This window comes from Labeo rohita, chromosome 3 (genome assembly GCF_022985175.1).
Source record: "Labeo rohita strain BAU-BD-2019 chromosome 3, IGBB_LRoh.1.0, whole genome shotgun sequence".
Classification (NCBI taxonomy): Eukaryota; Metazoa; Chordata; class Actinopteri; order Cypriniformes; family Cyprinidae; genus Labeo; species Labeo rohita.
Genome location: NC_066871.1, coordinates 33,195,192 through 33,211,312, shown reverse-complemented (window position 1 = coordinate 33,211,312; position 16,121 = coordinate 33,195,192). Strand labels below are relative to the sequence as shown.

The following is a 16,121-nucleotide window of genomic DNA, read 5'->3' as shown; positions in this document are numbered from 1 at the left end:
TGACTAGCAGCTAAAGATATTCGCGTCCAACTGCGATATTCTCCTCACATCTGTGGCGTTTATCACGCACACGGACAGATGCATGAGTGCAGGGTGTACGTGAGTGAGATTCAGTGCAGATTGTTTGGTAAATGTTGCAGGATAATATGAATTTGTGTGTCCGGGGGCGGCTGGAACTCAAGGCCATAAGAGCAGCGATCATCGCAGTCCACATACACACATTATAACCTTCCCCTCTCATGATTAATCGTGTTTATCAACCGCTTTGCTCGTCCTGTAATCATATGTCTTGCATCACCGCGCGTTTGGACTGATTCTATGTGTATTTGCGCGGATGTGGAGACACACACGCAGTTGTTGTTGTTCTTCTGGATGGACACAGTGGCTGTGTTTCAAAACCTAGCGGGCTGCCTTCCTAGGCATCACGTTTGGGCGCCGTGAACCATTTTCGAACGTTCGAATCGCACGTTCTAATCGAACTGCTTGAACTTGTGACCCGAACGCTAGAGCAGAACGTCTGGAACGCGTCTGCAATGCCCACTGATGTTGTCTGGGTAGGCAGCTCGCTAGCTTTTGAGACGCGGCCACACACTCGCACTCAGACGGGACATCTATTATTAACTGACCCGGAATCCAAATATAGAGTGTTTATATATTTTACTGAGGCTCTGTTGCCTTGTTTGGTGTGCTGGAGGTTAATTAGATGTTGGTTCGCGAAGACTGTGTGTTATTGTGTTTGTGATATCTGACAGTCCCATTCTCTGTGTGTGGAAGTGAGGGACGCTGTTCAGGCTGTGTGTTATACATGGAAATTAGACATTATGCAAATATCAACAGCAATACAGTTATTTATATCATGCTACAAGTTTATGATGTGGCACTGTATGAGTATTTTATTGATTCTTGCATTAAGCAGTTTTTCCACAAACTTTATTTACTAGTTGCAGGACGTAGTTGATTTGATAGATCGTTACATTACTTTTAAGTTAATACATAACAGATCAGTAACCAGAGAATGTTAAATATTACATTTATTTATTTTACGTAATAATTCAATAGCAAATTTTATTTGCTGTACCATGGTAAGAAGTTGATAAAGTTTTCAGTTTATTAGCACATCTTTGCAGCCCCAGGCTGCATTACTTTAATAATGTAAAACAAAATGAATCTTAAAATAAAAGCAGCTGTATATTTACAACTATGTAAAACTGTTGCATATTTAGGGACCAGAATGACAGTAACCTCTAAAAAAAACAATAAGTAAGAATAATACGCACAATGGTTTCATTTCTATTGTTCAGCGTGACTGAGCTACAGTTATTCTTCCCGCAGTAAATCTAATAACTACGTATGTTTTAATGACCGTTGTCCATAAATAAATAAACAAATAAAGAAAACAAAATAACAAAGACGATTACTTTGAAGTAGATTTCCCATATGTGACCCTGGACCACAAAACGCTCATAAGGGTCAATTCTCTGAATAAATAAGCTTTCCACTGATGTATGGTTTGTTAGGACAATATTTGGGTGAGATACAGTTTTTTAAATATTTGGAATCTGAGGGTGCAAAAAAAAATCTAAATATTGAGTTAATATCAAGGTCTTACCATTGCATATTACTAATCAAAAATTATGTTTTGATATACTTACAGTGGGAAATTTACAAAATATCTTCATGTAACGTGATCTTTACTTTATATCCTAATAATTTTTGGCATAAAAGAAAATGCATTGTATTGTTGGCTATTGCAACAAGTGCTACTTAAGACTGGTTTTGTGGTCCAGAGTCACATATATGATTTTACACTAGTAACAATAATCATATTAACTTTGGTATCACATTTGCAAAGTGATTACATTACTGATTATTTTACTGCACTTTATTACGATATATACTGATGATAATTAATGTTTGTAACCCTTACAAAAAGCACTGTGTGGTGTCATTGTACAGTGATAGTAATACTATGGTACTTTGATATATACCATGTGCTGAATGTACATTTCTACTTGCATTTTTGAATGTAAAAAATAATAAATAGCTGATTTTAGTCTCGTGGTTAGAAGGCCTGTCACAATAATCAATATATTGACTTATCGCACAATATATACATGACCTCAGTAATTTTTGATCACGCAATATGTTGCCCATTATATTTACATAAAATTAATGTCACCATGTTTTTGCATTCCACTTGCACCTTTGTTTTTTGCAGCTACTCGTATTTAACGTGGTGTGGTCATGAGGTGCTAGTCCAAATTTAAATTTTGGCCTTGTTTAGGGATCTGTGCTTTTGTGCATACGGACATCTGACTGCTAAGTAGAGATTGTGTTTTTCAGCAATAGTGTGCACCTTTAATTTACACAGAAAAGGGTTTTTCTTTTTTCTACTTGTTACTTTGCACTTTTTGTTAGAACATATTTACTATTTATTCAGTTTTTTTAAGGTATCTAATGTTTTGAAACTTAAATTCCATTATCGAAATATTCTAGTGAATTAAAGATTGTTGTCATTTGAAAGCGTGTAGGTCTAATGTTATATATTCAGTGGTATAAAATGGACTTAAAATGACAACGTTGCTTGTTGCAATTATTTTTGGGTAAATATATCTGATAACAAAAAGTTGTTATCGTGACAGGCCTAGTGGTTAGCACACCAAAATATAGTGTTGATTCCCATCTCAAGGTCTTTTGCTGACCCCGCTTTCCTGTCAAATCTGCTGTCCTGTCAAAATAAAGGCGTAAAAAGCCCATATATATATATATATATATATATATATTTAAAAAAAAAAAAATGAATACATACTGCCATGGTACATGTCTTTAAAAAAAAATAAACAAATAAAACATGAAGTGCCCCAAAATATTAGAGCAGTAGTAATTTTATTTAATTGACTCTTATTTTAATTGAATAGTATAAAGTTATACCCACAACTAAAGTGTTATTATAGCTGAACTTTTTCTGCTGTCTGCTCATATGATGGTCATCAGTAGATATATAATATTTTCTGTGAGATTAGTGGGTTGGATTTCGGTTTAGTTGCATGAAATACACTTTTTGGAGCATTCACTTAAACCAACAACAAAAAAAAAACAATGTGGAAAAAGCGTTCACAGCAGCTTCAGCTAACTCAGCCCAGATGGACGTTACAGCTGTGACCTAATTATTACAGAAAAGGAAAAATGACTCCATACTACAACAGTATTTGCACAAACCAGTGCAACCGGTGTGAAAATGTGTATTTGAATGCCATTTTATGTGTTCAGCGCACTCTCAGCAAGTTTCAGTAAAGATAAACATACTTTCTTTGTGTCTTCAGCTGCTTTTATAGTTGTCTCCGCCTTGAATAGTAATTATAATATAGACTGACGGCCTGATTCCAAATTAAAAGACACATTACAGCATTATATGTGACCCTGAACCACAAAACCAGTCTTAAGTAGCACAGGTGTATTTGTAGCAATAGCCAAAAATACACTGTATGGGTCAAAATGATTGATTTTTCTTTTTTTTGCCAAAAATCATAAGAATATTAAGTAAAGATCATGTTCCATGAAGATATTTTGTAAATTTCCTACCATAAAGATGTGAAAATTTAATTTTTGATTAGTAGTATGCATTGCTAAGAATTTTGTTTGGACAACTTTAAAGGCGATTTTCTCAGTATTTTGATTTTTTTTTGCACCCTCAGGTGTTATATCTCAGCCAAATATTGTCGTATCCTAACAAACCATACATCAATGGAAAGCTTATTTAAAAAAAATGACCGGTTTTGTGGTCCAGGATCACATGTATAACAATATTTCCAAGCAAGTGTTCATCCAATAAACCACCATCTTATTAAAAGACTTATGTGTCCAAATGCTCTTTAGGGCCACCATATAACTGTGCAAAAACAAAAATGTCCAAATGCAGATGTTTGCTACTCATATATAGCAGTTTTGAGGCGTTTTAACCCTTTGTATCTCCCTTGACAGAAACTCTGTCCCAGAGTCATGGAGGACAGGAGGCCACAGAAGTCATGTGACGAGGCCATTGGATCATTAGTGAGGCAGGAGTATGAGGCGGCAGTGGCTCACAGCACAGAAGCCCTGCTGGCCATGGGGCCCCGGACCCCGACCCCCAGCACGGCCTTCCTCCGAAAGCGTGCCCTGCTCTTCCGCATAGCAGCACGGCTCCAGCTGGTGAGGCTGCGCTTCTGCTTCATATCATTTTGTTTTTACTGAAGTGCTTGGGCAATTGTTGTGCTGTTTTGTGCCATTTATGAAGATGTAAGTGACGAAGCGGCACTTAAAATTTAAGACAGTAATCAGACATGCACCTTATAGATTTTGTCACTGTTACTTAACAATTCATAACATTCATAAACTTAACATTCATTTCCTGGCCCATCACTTTGAAAAACGGGCGTGTTATTAATTATAAATAAATAAAACTATCTTTGAAGATGAGCTTGAGGGCGGACTTAATTGTTATTCTGTAAACAACTAGGTTCAAGAGTCAAACAACTGATAAAACGTGTCTGCTGAATTTATTGTCTCAGGTGAAAGGTTTGATTATAACATTTGCTGTGCTCTAAAGCTCTACGAAGTCAAAACGTCAAGAAAATTGTTGTTATGCAGGTTGCTTCAATGTTAATTTTCTGAAAAAAATCTTCAGTGGTCTTCTGTTGATTATATAAGTCAATTTTAAAAACTGAGACGAGATTACATTTTAATCTCATAGCATATTGTTTTGATTAGGACCCTGGAAAAGTAACAAATGGTTTGTTTGTTTTTTAATTCAACAGAAGGACTACGATCAGGCTGATGAGGACTGTAAGCATGGTAAGAAAAAAAATCCCTATCATTATTCAAGATTTCATTGGCCACTGTTAGTACTTTTGTTATGTTATTTAAGGTTAAACAGTTCATCAGTGTAAATGTGACCCTGGACCACAAAATGAGATTTATACATTATCTGACAGCTAAATAAATAAGATTTCCATTGATGTACGGTTTGTAAGGATAGGCTGAGATACAACTATTTGAAAATCTAGAATCTGAGGGTGCAGAGAAAAAAAAATCTAAATATTGAGAAAAGCGCCTTTAAAGTTGTTCAAATGAAGTTCTTAGCAATGCATATTACTAATTGAAAATTAGGTTTTGATATATTTACGGTAGGAAATTTACAAAATATCTTTATGGAACATGATCTTTACTTAATATCCTAATGATTTTTAGAATAAAAGAAAAATTGATCATTTTGACCCATACAGTGTTTTTTTTGGCTATTGCTACAAATATACCCATGCTACTTATGACTGGTTTTGTAGTCCAGGGTAACATGTTTTTAAAGGGATAGTTCACTCAAAAATGAAAATTCTGTTATTATTTACTCACACTCAAGTTGAACAAAAGAAGGTGTTTTGAAGAATGTAGGTAACCAAGCAGTTGACGGTAGCCATTGACTCGTATAATATGGAACAAAATACATACATACCATCAACTGTTTGGTTGCCACCAGGTTTGAAACAAACTGATGGTGAGTAAATGATAACATAATTTTCATTTTTGGGTAAACTGTTCCTTTAATAGACACATTTTTTTGGCCTTGTAATTTTTATATGTATTTGCTCATCTGTTTAAAAAAGAAAAGATGAAAGGTAAAATAGTGTGTCGTATTAATATTGCAGTACCTGTAAAATTAATAAAAGACTCTTAAGTAGAACCATGGCTCTCATCAGACAGCTCTGGATTATGGGACGTCTCGTTTGTGTTTGGGCTGGTTTGATCACTCGGGTGTGTTGGTGTGTTTGTTCACGTAGTGTTTGCTGAGGAGCTGGGGAAGGGAGATGGCAGTTTCAGGGCAGGGCTTCAGAGTATGCTGCTGGATGGAAGCTTACAGGAAGTGTGCAGCGTTCTCTCTAAAGCACTCTTTGGAGAACCACTGGTAAACCAACTCACAATTCCTTTCCAAATGAGCTAGCTTGATGTATTGCATTTCAAATTGACATCATAATGTGTATCTCAGATTTTATCATGCTTGTAAAAGCTTTTAGATGTCTTCTAGTTAATTATGTGCATTAGTTCATTTTAGTGAATGGAATTTTGGATTATGCTGTAAACTTTATGCTCAGTTTCTCTGTTAAGTTTAACTTAAATTTTGCTCTAAGCTTTACAATTTAGCTCTAAACTCTACAATGTTGTTCTGAACTTTAAGTTCACTGAAGCTTTGGGGTTTTACTCAAAATTAAACAGTTGTGCTATAAACATTATGATTGCATTGTAAACTTCAGTTATTTTCACTTTTACAAACTTGGTCTAAACTTTACATTTTTTTCTCTCAACTTGTAAGATTTACAGTTTTACGATCGAGCAAGCTTTAAAATTTGACTGTAAACTTTCCCTCTCTTAATTACTTGCTTTGAAAGCTTTACAATTTTGTGAGAAATTTTACAGCTCTGCTACAAACTTTGCATTTGCACAGTAAACAATGGTTTTTGTGAGCTTAACTGTAAAAGTAAGAACCAAATAGTAGTGCTGTAAACAAGTTTCATTCTAAACTATCAAATGTAGGTGCTTTGTAAAGCTTTACAGTTTCACTCAAAATTATAAAGTTGAGCTGTAAACTTTACATTTGCACTGTAATGTCAATTTTGCTCTAAACTTTACAAATTTCCTCTAAACCTTTTAGGTTCTCTGAAAGCTTTAATTATGCACTACATTTCACAGTTTGCTATAAACTTTGAATTGGCCCTTTTTAACTACAATTTTGCTTTCAACCAAGTTCTCTGTATGCTTTACAATGTGCTTTTAACATTTACAGTTGTGCTATAAACTTTACAATTGTGCTGTAAACTACAGTTTGGTCTAAACTCTCAAATTTAGCTGCTTTGTAAAGCTTTACAGTTTCACTCAAAATTGTGAAGTTGTGCTGTCAACTTTACATTTGCACTATAATGTAAATTTTGCTTTAAACTTTACAAATTTCCTCTAAACTTTAGGTGCTCTGAAAGCTTTAATTATGCACCACATTTCACAGTGTGTTATAAACATTGATTTTGCACTTTAAACTACAATTTTGCTTTCAACCAAGTTCTCTGTAAGATTTACAATGTGCTTTTAACTTTTACAGTTGTGCTATAAACTTTACAGTTGTGCTGTAAACTACAGTTTGGTCTAAACTCTCAAATTTAGGTGCTTTGTAAGCTTTACATTTTTGCTCAAAATTGTAAAGTTGCACTGTAAACTTTACATTTGCACTAAATTTAATTTTGCTCTAAATTTGACAATTTTCCTCTCAACTTTAGGTGCTCTGAAAGCTTTGTATTTATGCACAACGTTTCACAGTTTGCTATAAACTTTGCATTTGCACTTTATAGTACAATTTTGCTCTCAACCAAGTTTTCTGTAAGATTAACAATGTGATTTTTAACTTTTACAGTTGTGCTATAAACTACGATTGTGCTGTAAACTACAGTTTGGTCTAAACTCTCAAATTTTGCTCTCAAATTTAGGTGCTTTGTAAAGCTTTACAGTTTCACTCAAAATTGTAAAGTTGTGCTGTAAACTTTACATTTGCACTAAATTCAATTTTGCTCTAAATTTACAATTTTCCTCTTAAATGTAAGTGCTCTGAAAGCTTTATATTTATGCACAACATTTCACAGTTTGCTATAAACTTTGCATTTGCACTTTAAACTACAATTTTTCTCTCAACCAAGTTCTCTGTAAGCTTTGCAATTTGCTTTTAACTTTTACAGTTGTGCTATAAACTACAGTTTTGTCGTAAATTCAATTTTGCTCTAAGTTTTAAAATTTTCCTGTCATCTTTAGGAAAGCTTCATAATTAAGCAATTCACAGTTTGCTATAAACATTGCATTTGCACTTTAAATTACAATTTTGCTCTCAATAATACAATTTTGCTATCAACCACCTTCTCTCATTTACAGTTTGCTTTTAACTTTTAAAGTGTGCTGTAAACTTTACAATTGTGCAAAAGTGTATAGTTTTTAATTTTGTTTTCAGAATTCAGGTGATTTGTAAGCTTAATAGATTTGTTATAAAATTGTTCAGTTGTGCTGTAAAATTTACAATCGCTCTGTAAACTTCAATTTTGCTCTAAACTTCACAGTTGTGCTTTTAAGTTTAGGATCTCTGTATCTTTTCCACATTTTAAACTTGTGCTGTAAACTTTACACTTAAAATAAACTACAGTTTTGTTATGAACATTACAAATTTGGGTGATTTGTAAGCCTTATAATTTTGCTCTGAATTGTACAATTGTGCTGTCAAATTTAAAATTGCTCTGTAAACTGTTTTCCTCTAAACTTTACAACTGTAGAAGCTTTGTTTTTGTTCTACACTTTACAGTGGTGCTGTAAACCTTTTCCCTTTTAGTTTGCTAAAATACACTAAAGCATTTTGGTTTTCATAGAATGGGATCATGACTAAAGACATGACAAGACTGAAGAGGCTCCTCTCAGAAATAGAGGTCAGTTTGTCTTATATTTCCCACTCTTAATGGCTTTACGTATAGTCAGCGTCACTTGCATTTTCATTTCTCTGTGAAAACATTAACCCCTGCCTTTAAATGACTTTCAACTTTCAAGAGCTAGTACCTCTCGCCACCGCTTTTGTGTATGACTAAGAGACATGTTAGAGAATGGTGTGTGTTTTTGTGTATAAATCACAAGGGTGGTCTCAATTGCAGGCTGTGAGGAGTAAAATGGCGTCAGAGTTGGCTGAAGAGAACGAGGAGGGTGAGTTTCACTTCAGTTTCACAATACATCCAGGATCCATTTTCATCTCTGATATTCTAGCTCCTATATGAGCTTGGGTGTTTGCACTGACATGCCGTCTATCTTTTTCCTCTTGCTTTCTTTGTGATGTTCTCCGGACAGATGTTCAGGAAGGCTGGCAGTTTCGTCCTCCTCCTCGAGGGGTCACTAGTAGTGAGGAGTACACGTTGTGTAAAAGGTACGCTAGTCCTGTCAGCAAATAGCACGCACTTAAATAACGGAACAACAGTGTAAAATAACATTACTTTTATTGATTTCACATTATGATTTCTAAGTCATTATGTTCAGTTTCTAGGTTTCTAGGTGCATAATTTGTGCACTTTTTTTTTTGTATGTTGCTTGGTAAAAACAGATTTTCTACGCAGCTTCCTTGTCCAAATTGTCCAAATGTTTTGTTGTTTATTGTCAGGTTTTTAGAGCAGGGTTTATGTCGGTACGGAGCTCAGTGCACCTCAGCTCACTCACAGGAGGAGCTGACAGAATGGCAACGACGCTACGCCTCCCGACTTATCCGCCTCAAACAGCAGCAGGAGGGCAAGCACTTCACTGAGAACTACATGGAGGCGCTCATCGAGAAATGGATCAACTCCCTCACGCCAGAGAGAGTGGTATGGGCCTCTTGACAGAATATCTTACCAGTTCACTAGAGAGGTGTTTTGTTTACCTTTAGTAAGCTACAACCAGCCTACTAATAGGAAGATGAGGTAGTAATGCACTGAAATTTCATTGAAATCAATTTTTGATATCAGCTGAAAGTTTTTGATGGGCAAAATTAATCAAAGCTGTGACGTTTATTTAGCGCAATATCAATTTATTGTTTTTAATCGATTTTCATTATAATAAACCAAGTCTATTCTGCTTTCAGTTGATGCGTGAAACACCTGTTTGTAGTGACCTACCATCTATTAATCGTAATAAGCTTTGTGCTTTAGGCGCTTTCGCACCGCATTGTTTCTCCTCGGGCCGTTTGGCTGGTTGCATTCGCACCGGCAGCAGGAAGCGGCTGACAGCGACGTCTTTATTTGCTGTTTTTTGTTGTGTGTCGTGGGTTTCGTGGTAACGGAGATGGGATGTAAACGCGCAATTTACACGGTTGAAATAGCATGAAAATCTGACTAAATCTCTTATGACGACTTGCAGTGTTACATATCATCGAGGCTGAGAAAAGAACACAATGCTGCAGACAACAGGTAGCTAAATGCCGTTATTATCGCTGTTTTCCATGTCCGTGGAGTAAATATGTTTACATAGCTTTTTAAAAGGGCCGGGTAGCCGTTGTTTCGTATGCGTTTGGCCAGTCATTGTACAGTTACATCACTGCTAGTTCCTATTGAACTCATTTAGACCCTACTCTGAAGTAGGAGCTAATTTAGTTCCCCCAAACGGAGTTCCTAGAACTAAATACATCTCTAATTCCTGCGGTGTGAAAAAATCAAAAATTGGAAACTTCGCCAGTAGTGCTAGGTACTAAGAAATGTTCCTTTGGTGCGAAAGCCCCTCGTGTTACTTTTGATATAAAACAAAGTCTCAGCTTTCTGTAAATTTAATCACAAATTCAACCAAAAAATGTGCTTTTGACACTCTTTGTGGAGTGACAGATCACTCCAGCCGCCTCAGTTCAACCTGTCATCTCTTCCTCTTTAATAATAATTATAGCACAAAATAAGCATGAAAGAACGTCAAGAGAAATTCTGAAATCGGTCAGTCAGTATTTCAACCGAATAAAAAACCGCCTGTACAGCTTGTAAACAGTGTCACGTAATGTTACGTGTACCTCAGGAAAGCCATTTCATGTCCATTAACTCATTGGTTAGCTAAAAAAAACCCTCTAGATAGGAACATTTTACTTTAAGGAGAAGTACAGTTTCAGAACAAAAATTTACAGATAATGTACTCACCCCATGTCATCCAAGATGTTGATGTGTTTCTTTCTTCAGTCGTAAAGAAATTGTTTTTTGAGGAAACATTTCAGGATTTTTCTCCATGTAATGGACTGATATGGTGCCCGTGAGTTTGAACTTCCTTGAACAACTTGAACTTCCCAGCTGAGGAAGAAGGGTCTTATCTAGTAAAACCCAGTGTTAAAAAAAAACAAAGTGACAATTGCAAAGATCATCAAACTGCTTTTACAAAAAAAAGGTAAAACAGTGATGTATGGCAATTTTGCTGGATTACACAGAGTTCACACAGAGCTAGACAAGATGAGCGTTTGAAGTTAAAAAAGTATATAAACTGTAAACGTTTTTAGAAAATGACAGATCGTTTTGCTAGATAAGACCCTTTTTCCATGGCTGGGATCATTTAGAGCCATTTGAAGCTGCATTTAAATTGCATTTCGTAAGTTCAGATTTGGGGGCACCATAGAAGTCCATTACATGGGGAGAAATCCTGAAATGTTTTCCTCAAAAAACAATTTCTTTACGACTGAAGAAAGAAAGACATGAACATCTTGGATGACAATGGCGTGAGTTCGTTATCTGTAAATTTTTGCTCTGAAAGTGAACATTTTCTTTAATATATGCACTGTATTACATTTTCATTGTATATAACCTGTTGTCTTTATTATTTAATGAAATGATTGAATTAATTTTTTACAGCCACTGTTGATATACAAGCTGCAACCATTCACAACATAGTAGTATTTGTTGCAGAAAGGATATTTTTCCATACTGTGGCCTAGTACAGTTAATACAGTAAAAAGCGGTTATCTGTGAGCTATTGCAGGTGCTCCTGCTCGTCTATTGATTTAATGGTTTGTCGTGTCGTACAGATGAATGACTGTGTGGATGGAGTTGCGGTGGAGCACAGCTCAGATCTCTCAATTACCGTCAACACCAAGAAATCATCTCACTCCTGGACATTCACACTTTTCTGCAAGGTTTGGACAATCTAGCCTCTCTGTTTTTTCATTTGTTTGAAGACAATATCTTCATATTAGTTCAAATCTCATAGTATATTCAAAGTTGAAATCAATTTATCCAGTTAACTTTAACACTCATTTTTATTGTACATGTTGTTTGAAGAAACATGTTTTTTAGTCTAATAAAGATAAATAATAGTAAATAATACTACTAAATTTCAATACTTTAAATTTCATGTGTCCTGCTTAAAAGTTGTTATTAGTGATCTTCAAAAAGGATGTGAGTCTGTAGGAATGAATCTCAAACAGCTATTTATTTTGTCACCAACAGCCAGTTCGTACGCTACACCGCATCGCTCTGCTTTACGATGCCAACCGGCCACATTTCTCCATCACGGCGGTCTCCGCCGGGGACGCATCTACCCAGGTGCCCCAGGAGGTGTCTGAGGGCGGCTGTCAGGAGTGGAGCGTAGCAGGCCTGGTGCAGAACGGCATGGACCACTGCGTTTACACTGTGGTGGTCTCCTTCAGTACAGAGATCTTCGGAACCTTCCGGCAGACCGTGGTGTTTGATTTTGGCTCTGAGCCAGTGCTCATGCAGAGGGTGATGGTGGACGCCGCCTCCATTGAAGGTAGGACAGCGGGAAAATGCTTAAAAGTTACGTGTTAAAGAATTGAAACTTCTTTTACTCAAACCTCATGTGATTTCAAGCGTGTGGGACTTTGATTTTTCTGTGGAAGACAAAAGAACATTTTAGAGAGTTCATGCTGCTATTTTTTTTTTTTAATATACAATGAACGTAAATACTTTTTTTAAAGCTTCAAAAATAACCAAGAAAAGCACCAAGTCAAGTGCCTCGTGCTGAAAATTGCTTTTGCAGCACAGGAAAAAATCCTGCAACCTGTCTTACTTACTAACCAAATTTATTTATTACTTGTTGTTGTATCGTGTGTGTATATGGCTAAATGTATGGAAGCCATTTCCGCCATTGTATAAAATGTATTTTTTTTATTTTATTTTATTTATTTTTTTTGTAGTCTCATAGTTCTGACTTTTTTTTTTTTTTGAGATATTAACTCACAGTTGCAAGTTATAAAGACAAAATTGCAAGATATAAAGTCACAATTCTGATTTTTTCAAACAATTGTGATATAACTCACAGTTGTGAGAATTAAAGTCACTTTTTTTTCTCACAGTTCTGAACATGCAGCTGAGTTAAGTCCGTATTGTGAGATATAAACTCGTAATTGCGAGCTACAAAGTACAATTTTGAGGGGGAAAAAAGACTCAGATTTCAGTTTATATCTCACAATTCTCACTTAATAACTAACAATGGCATGTTATAAAGTCAGAATTGTAGGGCCCTGTGATTTCCATAATGCAGATGGAATCATAAAAACAGAACTTTACTGTGTAACGCAGAATGTCACAGAATTTTTAAAAGTTTGGATGAATTAATCAAAACTTCAATAAAACCACCATATGCACTAGTATCTGTAAATATTAAGTTGCAAATATGCCATTTAAATATGAATTCTGCATTTCTCTGTGTGAATGAATTATGCAGACATGCAGTTTTGTTTACAAATTAAGGTTGTTTAATTTTTAATAATTAAAAGATGAATGAAATTAATGTTTTATGCCATTTTCATAAGGCTATTTTAAGAATAAATTTGAATAAATCAAGTGGTTTTTACACATTTAAATAATTAGACATGCTAAAACACAGAATTTGAGAAGAATAAAACATATGGCCCCATTTCATAGGGCCCTAAACATAATTTTTGTTGCATTTTTAATACATTAATCTGAAATTGTATACTACTTTTTTTTTTATTATTATTATTTTAAGATTTTAATTAATTAGACATGCTTTATGATTAATAAGATTTAATTTAACTATTAAAAAAGAGTTGAGAAAAATTAAAACAGAAAAACAAAAATTTGGAGAAAAAAAAAAAAAAAAAAAAAACAAGATTTCATAGGACCCTTGAATTGCAAGATATAAAAACTTGCAGTTCTGAGAAAAAAAAGTCAGAATTGTAGGTTTATATCTTGCAATTTTGATTTTATAACTTACATCTGATAGTTTATATCACTCAATTCTGAGAAAAAAGTCAAAACTGAAAGTTTGTGTCTTGCATTTGCGAGGAAAAAAAAAAAGTCTGAGTTGTGAGAGAAAAAGTTGCAGTTACCATTTTTAATTTTTATTCAGTGGGGGAAATGGGCTTCTTTTTGAGGTTTTTACAAAATAAATATTAAAAGTATAATTTTTTTAAATCCTCTTTGTCAATCGCTTAGATATTCACTTAAATTAGCTTATTTACCTCTTTTTCTTTAGCCATTTTTTTACCTTTTTCTTTTTAAGTTGACCTTGATCGTGAAAATATTTTTAGACCAACCGGTTCCTATCGGTAGCTATGCAGTTAAACATTTGGGGATTGATTTTTTTTTTTTTTTTTTTTTTTTTTTTTTTTTTTTATTAGTACTTTAAGCAAGAAGCCATTCAATTAATTAAAAATTATAGACTTTCACATTGTTACAGCAACATTAATCAGATAAGTTCTACTGTTTTGAACTTTCTATTAATCAAAGAATCTGAAAAAATGTAGCACCATTTTCACAAAAATATTAATAGTAATAAGCAGCATAACTGTTTTTACATTGGTAATAATAATAAATGTTTCTTAAGCAGCAAATCAGCATATTAGAATGATTTATGAAGGAACATGTGACACTGAAGACTGGAGTAATGATGCTGAAAATTCAGCTTTGAATTTATGAATTTATAGCTCACAAAACTGGTCCAGCCTTCTTTCGTTTCTCTGATTAAAATATGATAAATAACTCGAGCAATTTATTCCATGACTTCTGATACCATAGGTTAGCCTTATGCTTTATTTCTGTGTTTTCTGCTAAGTATCTCCTATACTTTTTATGAAATGCGTAATCCTAGAGATCCTTACTGCATATATATCAGTATACTGTCAATTTAATGTTAGGCAAACTTTTGAATCATTATCCACTACCCATAATCCCACAGATCTGGAGCACTTGATGCAGGCGCGACAGCAGCTCTTGATGACGGCTAAGCGCTGGGACTCGTCCTGTAAAACCATCGTGGAGTTTGTCCCAAATGAAAACATGGATCTAGAGCGCAGTCTACTGACCCGCTATCAGATCCCCCTCTCTGCCGACCAGCTCTTCACCCAGTCTGTGCTGGACAAAACCCTCACCAGAGACAATTACCAGCCCCGTCTGCACGACCTGCTCTATATCGAGGAGATTGCTCAGTACAAAGAAGTCAGCAAGTGAGTAGTTTCACAGGATCACTATCAAATGGCTCTCTGACCAATATGTAAAGCGACCAGTCATATTTCACTTTCATAATGTGAAATGAAGGGGTGGGCAATTGTAGCGTTCATAAAAGCACAGTAATAGAGCAGTATGTGACAGTATTCCAACTGACTAATAATAGCACAGCGGTCTCAGTGAAAGTCTGTTGTCTTCGAGGTTTTACGTGAATCCAAAAGTACCAAATATTTTATGGGACTTTTCTGCTAAAGCATAACTTACATGCTGCTTAAACATTCAGTAAAGAAAGATCTGATGCAAAAAACCTGTGAATGTTGAGCACCCTGATACCTGAAAATTGCAGATTGGACTTTGGCATGAGACTTGAGTCAAAATGAATCAAATTGCATAATGTTTCTTTATTAAGCCAAAATTATAAAATATTCAAATGGTCTTTAATGGTGTTTCCTATTTGTTACCACTAGATGTCACTGGTGGTCTTTTGAAAAAAAGGGACTTGTCATGTAGATGGATGTAAAATTATTCCTTTTGTTCATATATTTGAAGACAATGGAGGTTTAACATTTAACATTTATTGTTAAACACTGTGATTGATTATTGATATATTATTCTTCCTTTTAGTTGTAAACTAAAGATCAGAAGTTGGTACACTGAGATTTATGCAACCAACATTGCTGTATTATGTTTTCTCAAACATGCTGTTTTTTCCCTCAGGTTCAACATCAAGGTTAACCTGCAGCTGGTGACAAGCTTTATGTTGACTGGCATTTCTGGTGGTGCCAAGTATGCTCAGAACGGACAGCTGTTTGCACGCTTCAAGTTGACTGAGACGCTTTCTGAAGATACGCTGGCTGGGCGGCTGGTCATGACAAAGGTCAACTCTGTGCTGCTGCTGCCTGTCTTTAAGGAACGGACGGGTCAAAGCCAGCCAGGTGGAGCCAAGGAGCGTGTGTACGAGGCCCTGATTGAGGAAAAGACAAAAGACTACATCTTTCTGCGGATCTGTAAGGACTGCTGTGAGGAGCTGGGGCTGGTGGCGGATCAGGAGCTACAGGTATTTTATGACAGCACTCAAAAAGACCTCCGGTATGCTAATTATGTTGTTTTATAAAAAATTTGGTAGTTCACGCCCAAACCTATCAGTACCCTAAATATCAG

At 35.2% G+C, this 16,121-nt stretch overlaps 1 protein-coding gene across 1 annotated transcript in view; it reads left to right on the top strand.

Moving 5' to 3' along the window:
• The window catches only part of helz (helicase with zinc finger), a 79,844-nt gene that overhangs the window by 280 nt on the left and 63,443 nt on the right, over positions 1–16,121 (top strand). The window contains 11 exon segments of the mRNA XM_051101150.1: positions 3,982–4,188; positions 4,794–4,830; positions 5,811–5,935; positions 8,424–8,480; positions 8,700–8,748; positions 8,890–8,965; positions 9,197–9,395; positions 11,558–11,665; positions 11,979–12,279; positions 14,692–14,959; positions 15,678–16,017. Of these exon segments, the coding sequence (XP_050957107.1) occupies positions 4,000–4,188; positions 4,794–4,830; positions 5,811–5,935; positions 8,424–8,480; positions 8,700–8,748; positions 8,890–8,965; positions 9,197–9,395; positions 11,558–11,665; positions 11,979–12,279; positions 14,692–14,959; positions 15,678–16,017 (1,749 nt within the window). The 5' untranslated portion in view covers positions 3,982–3,999.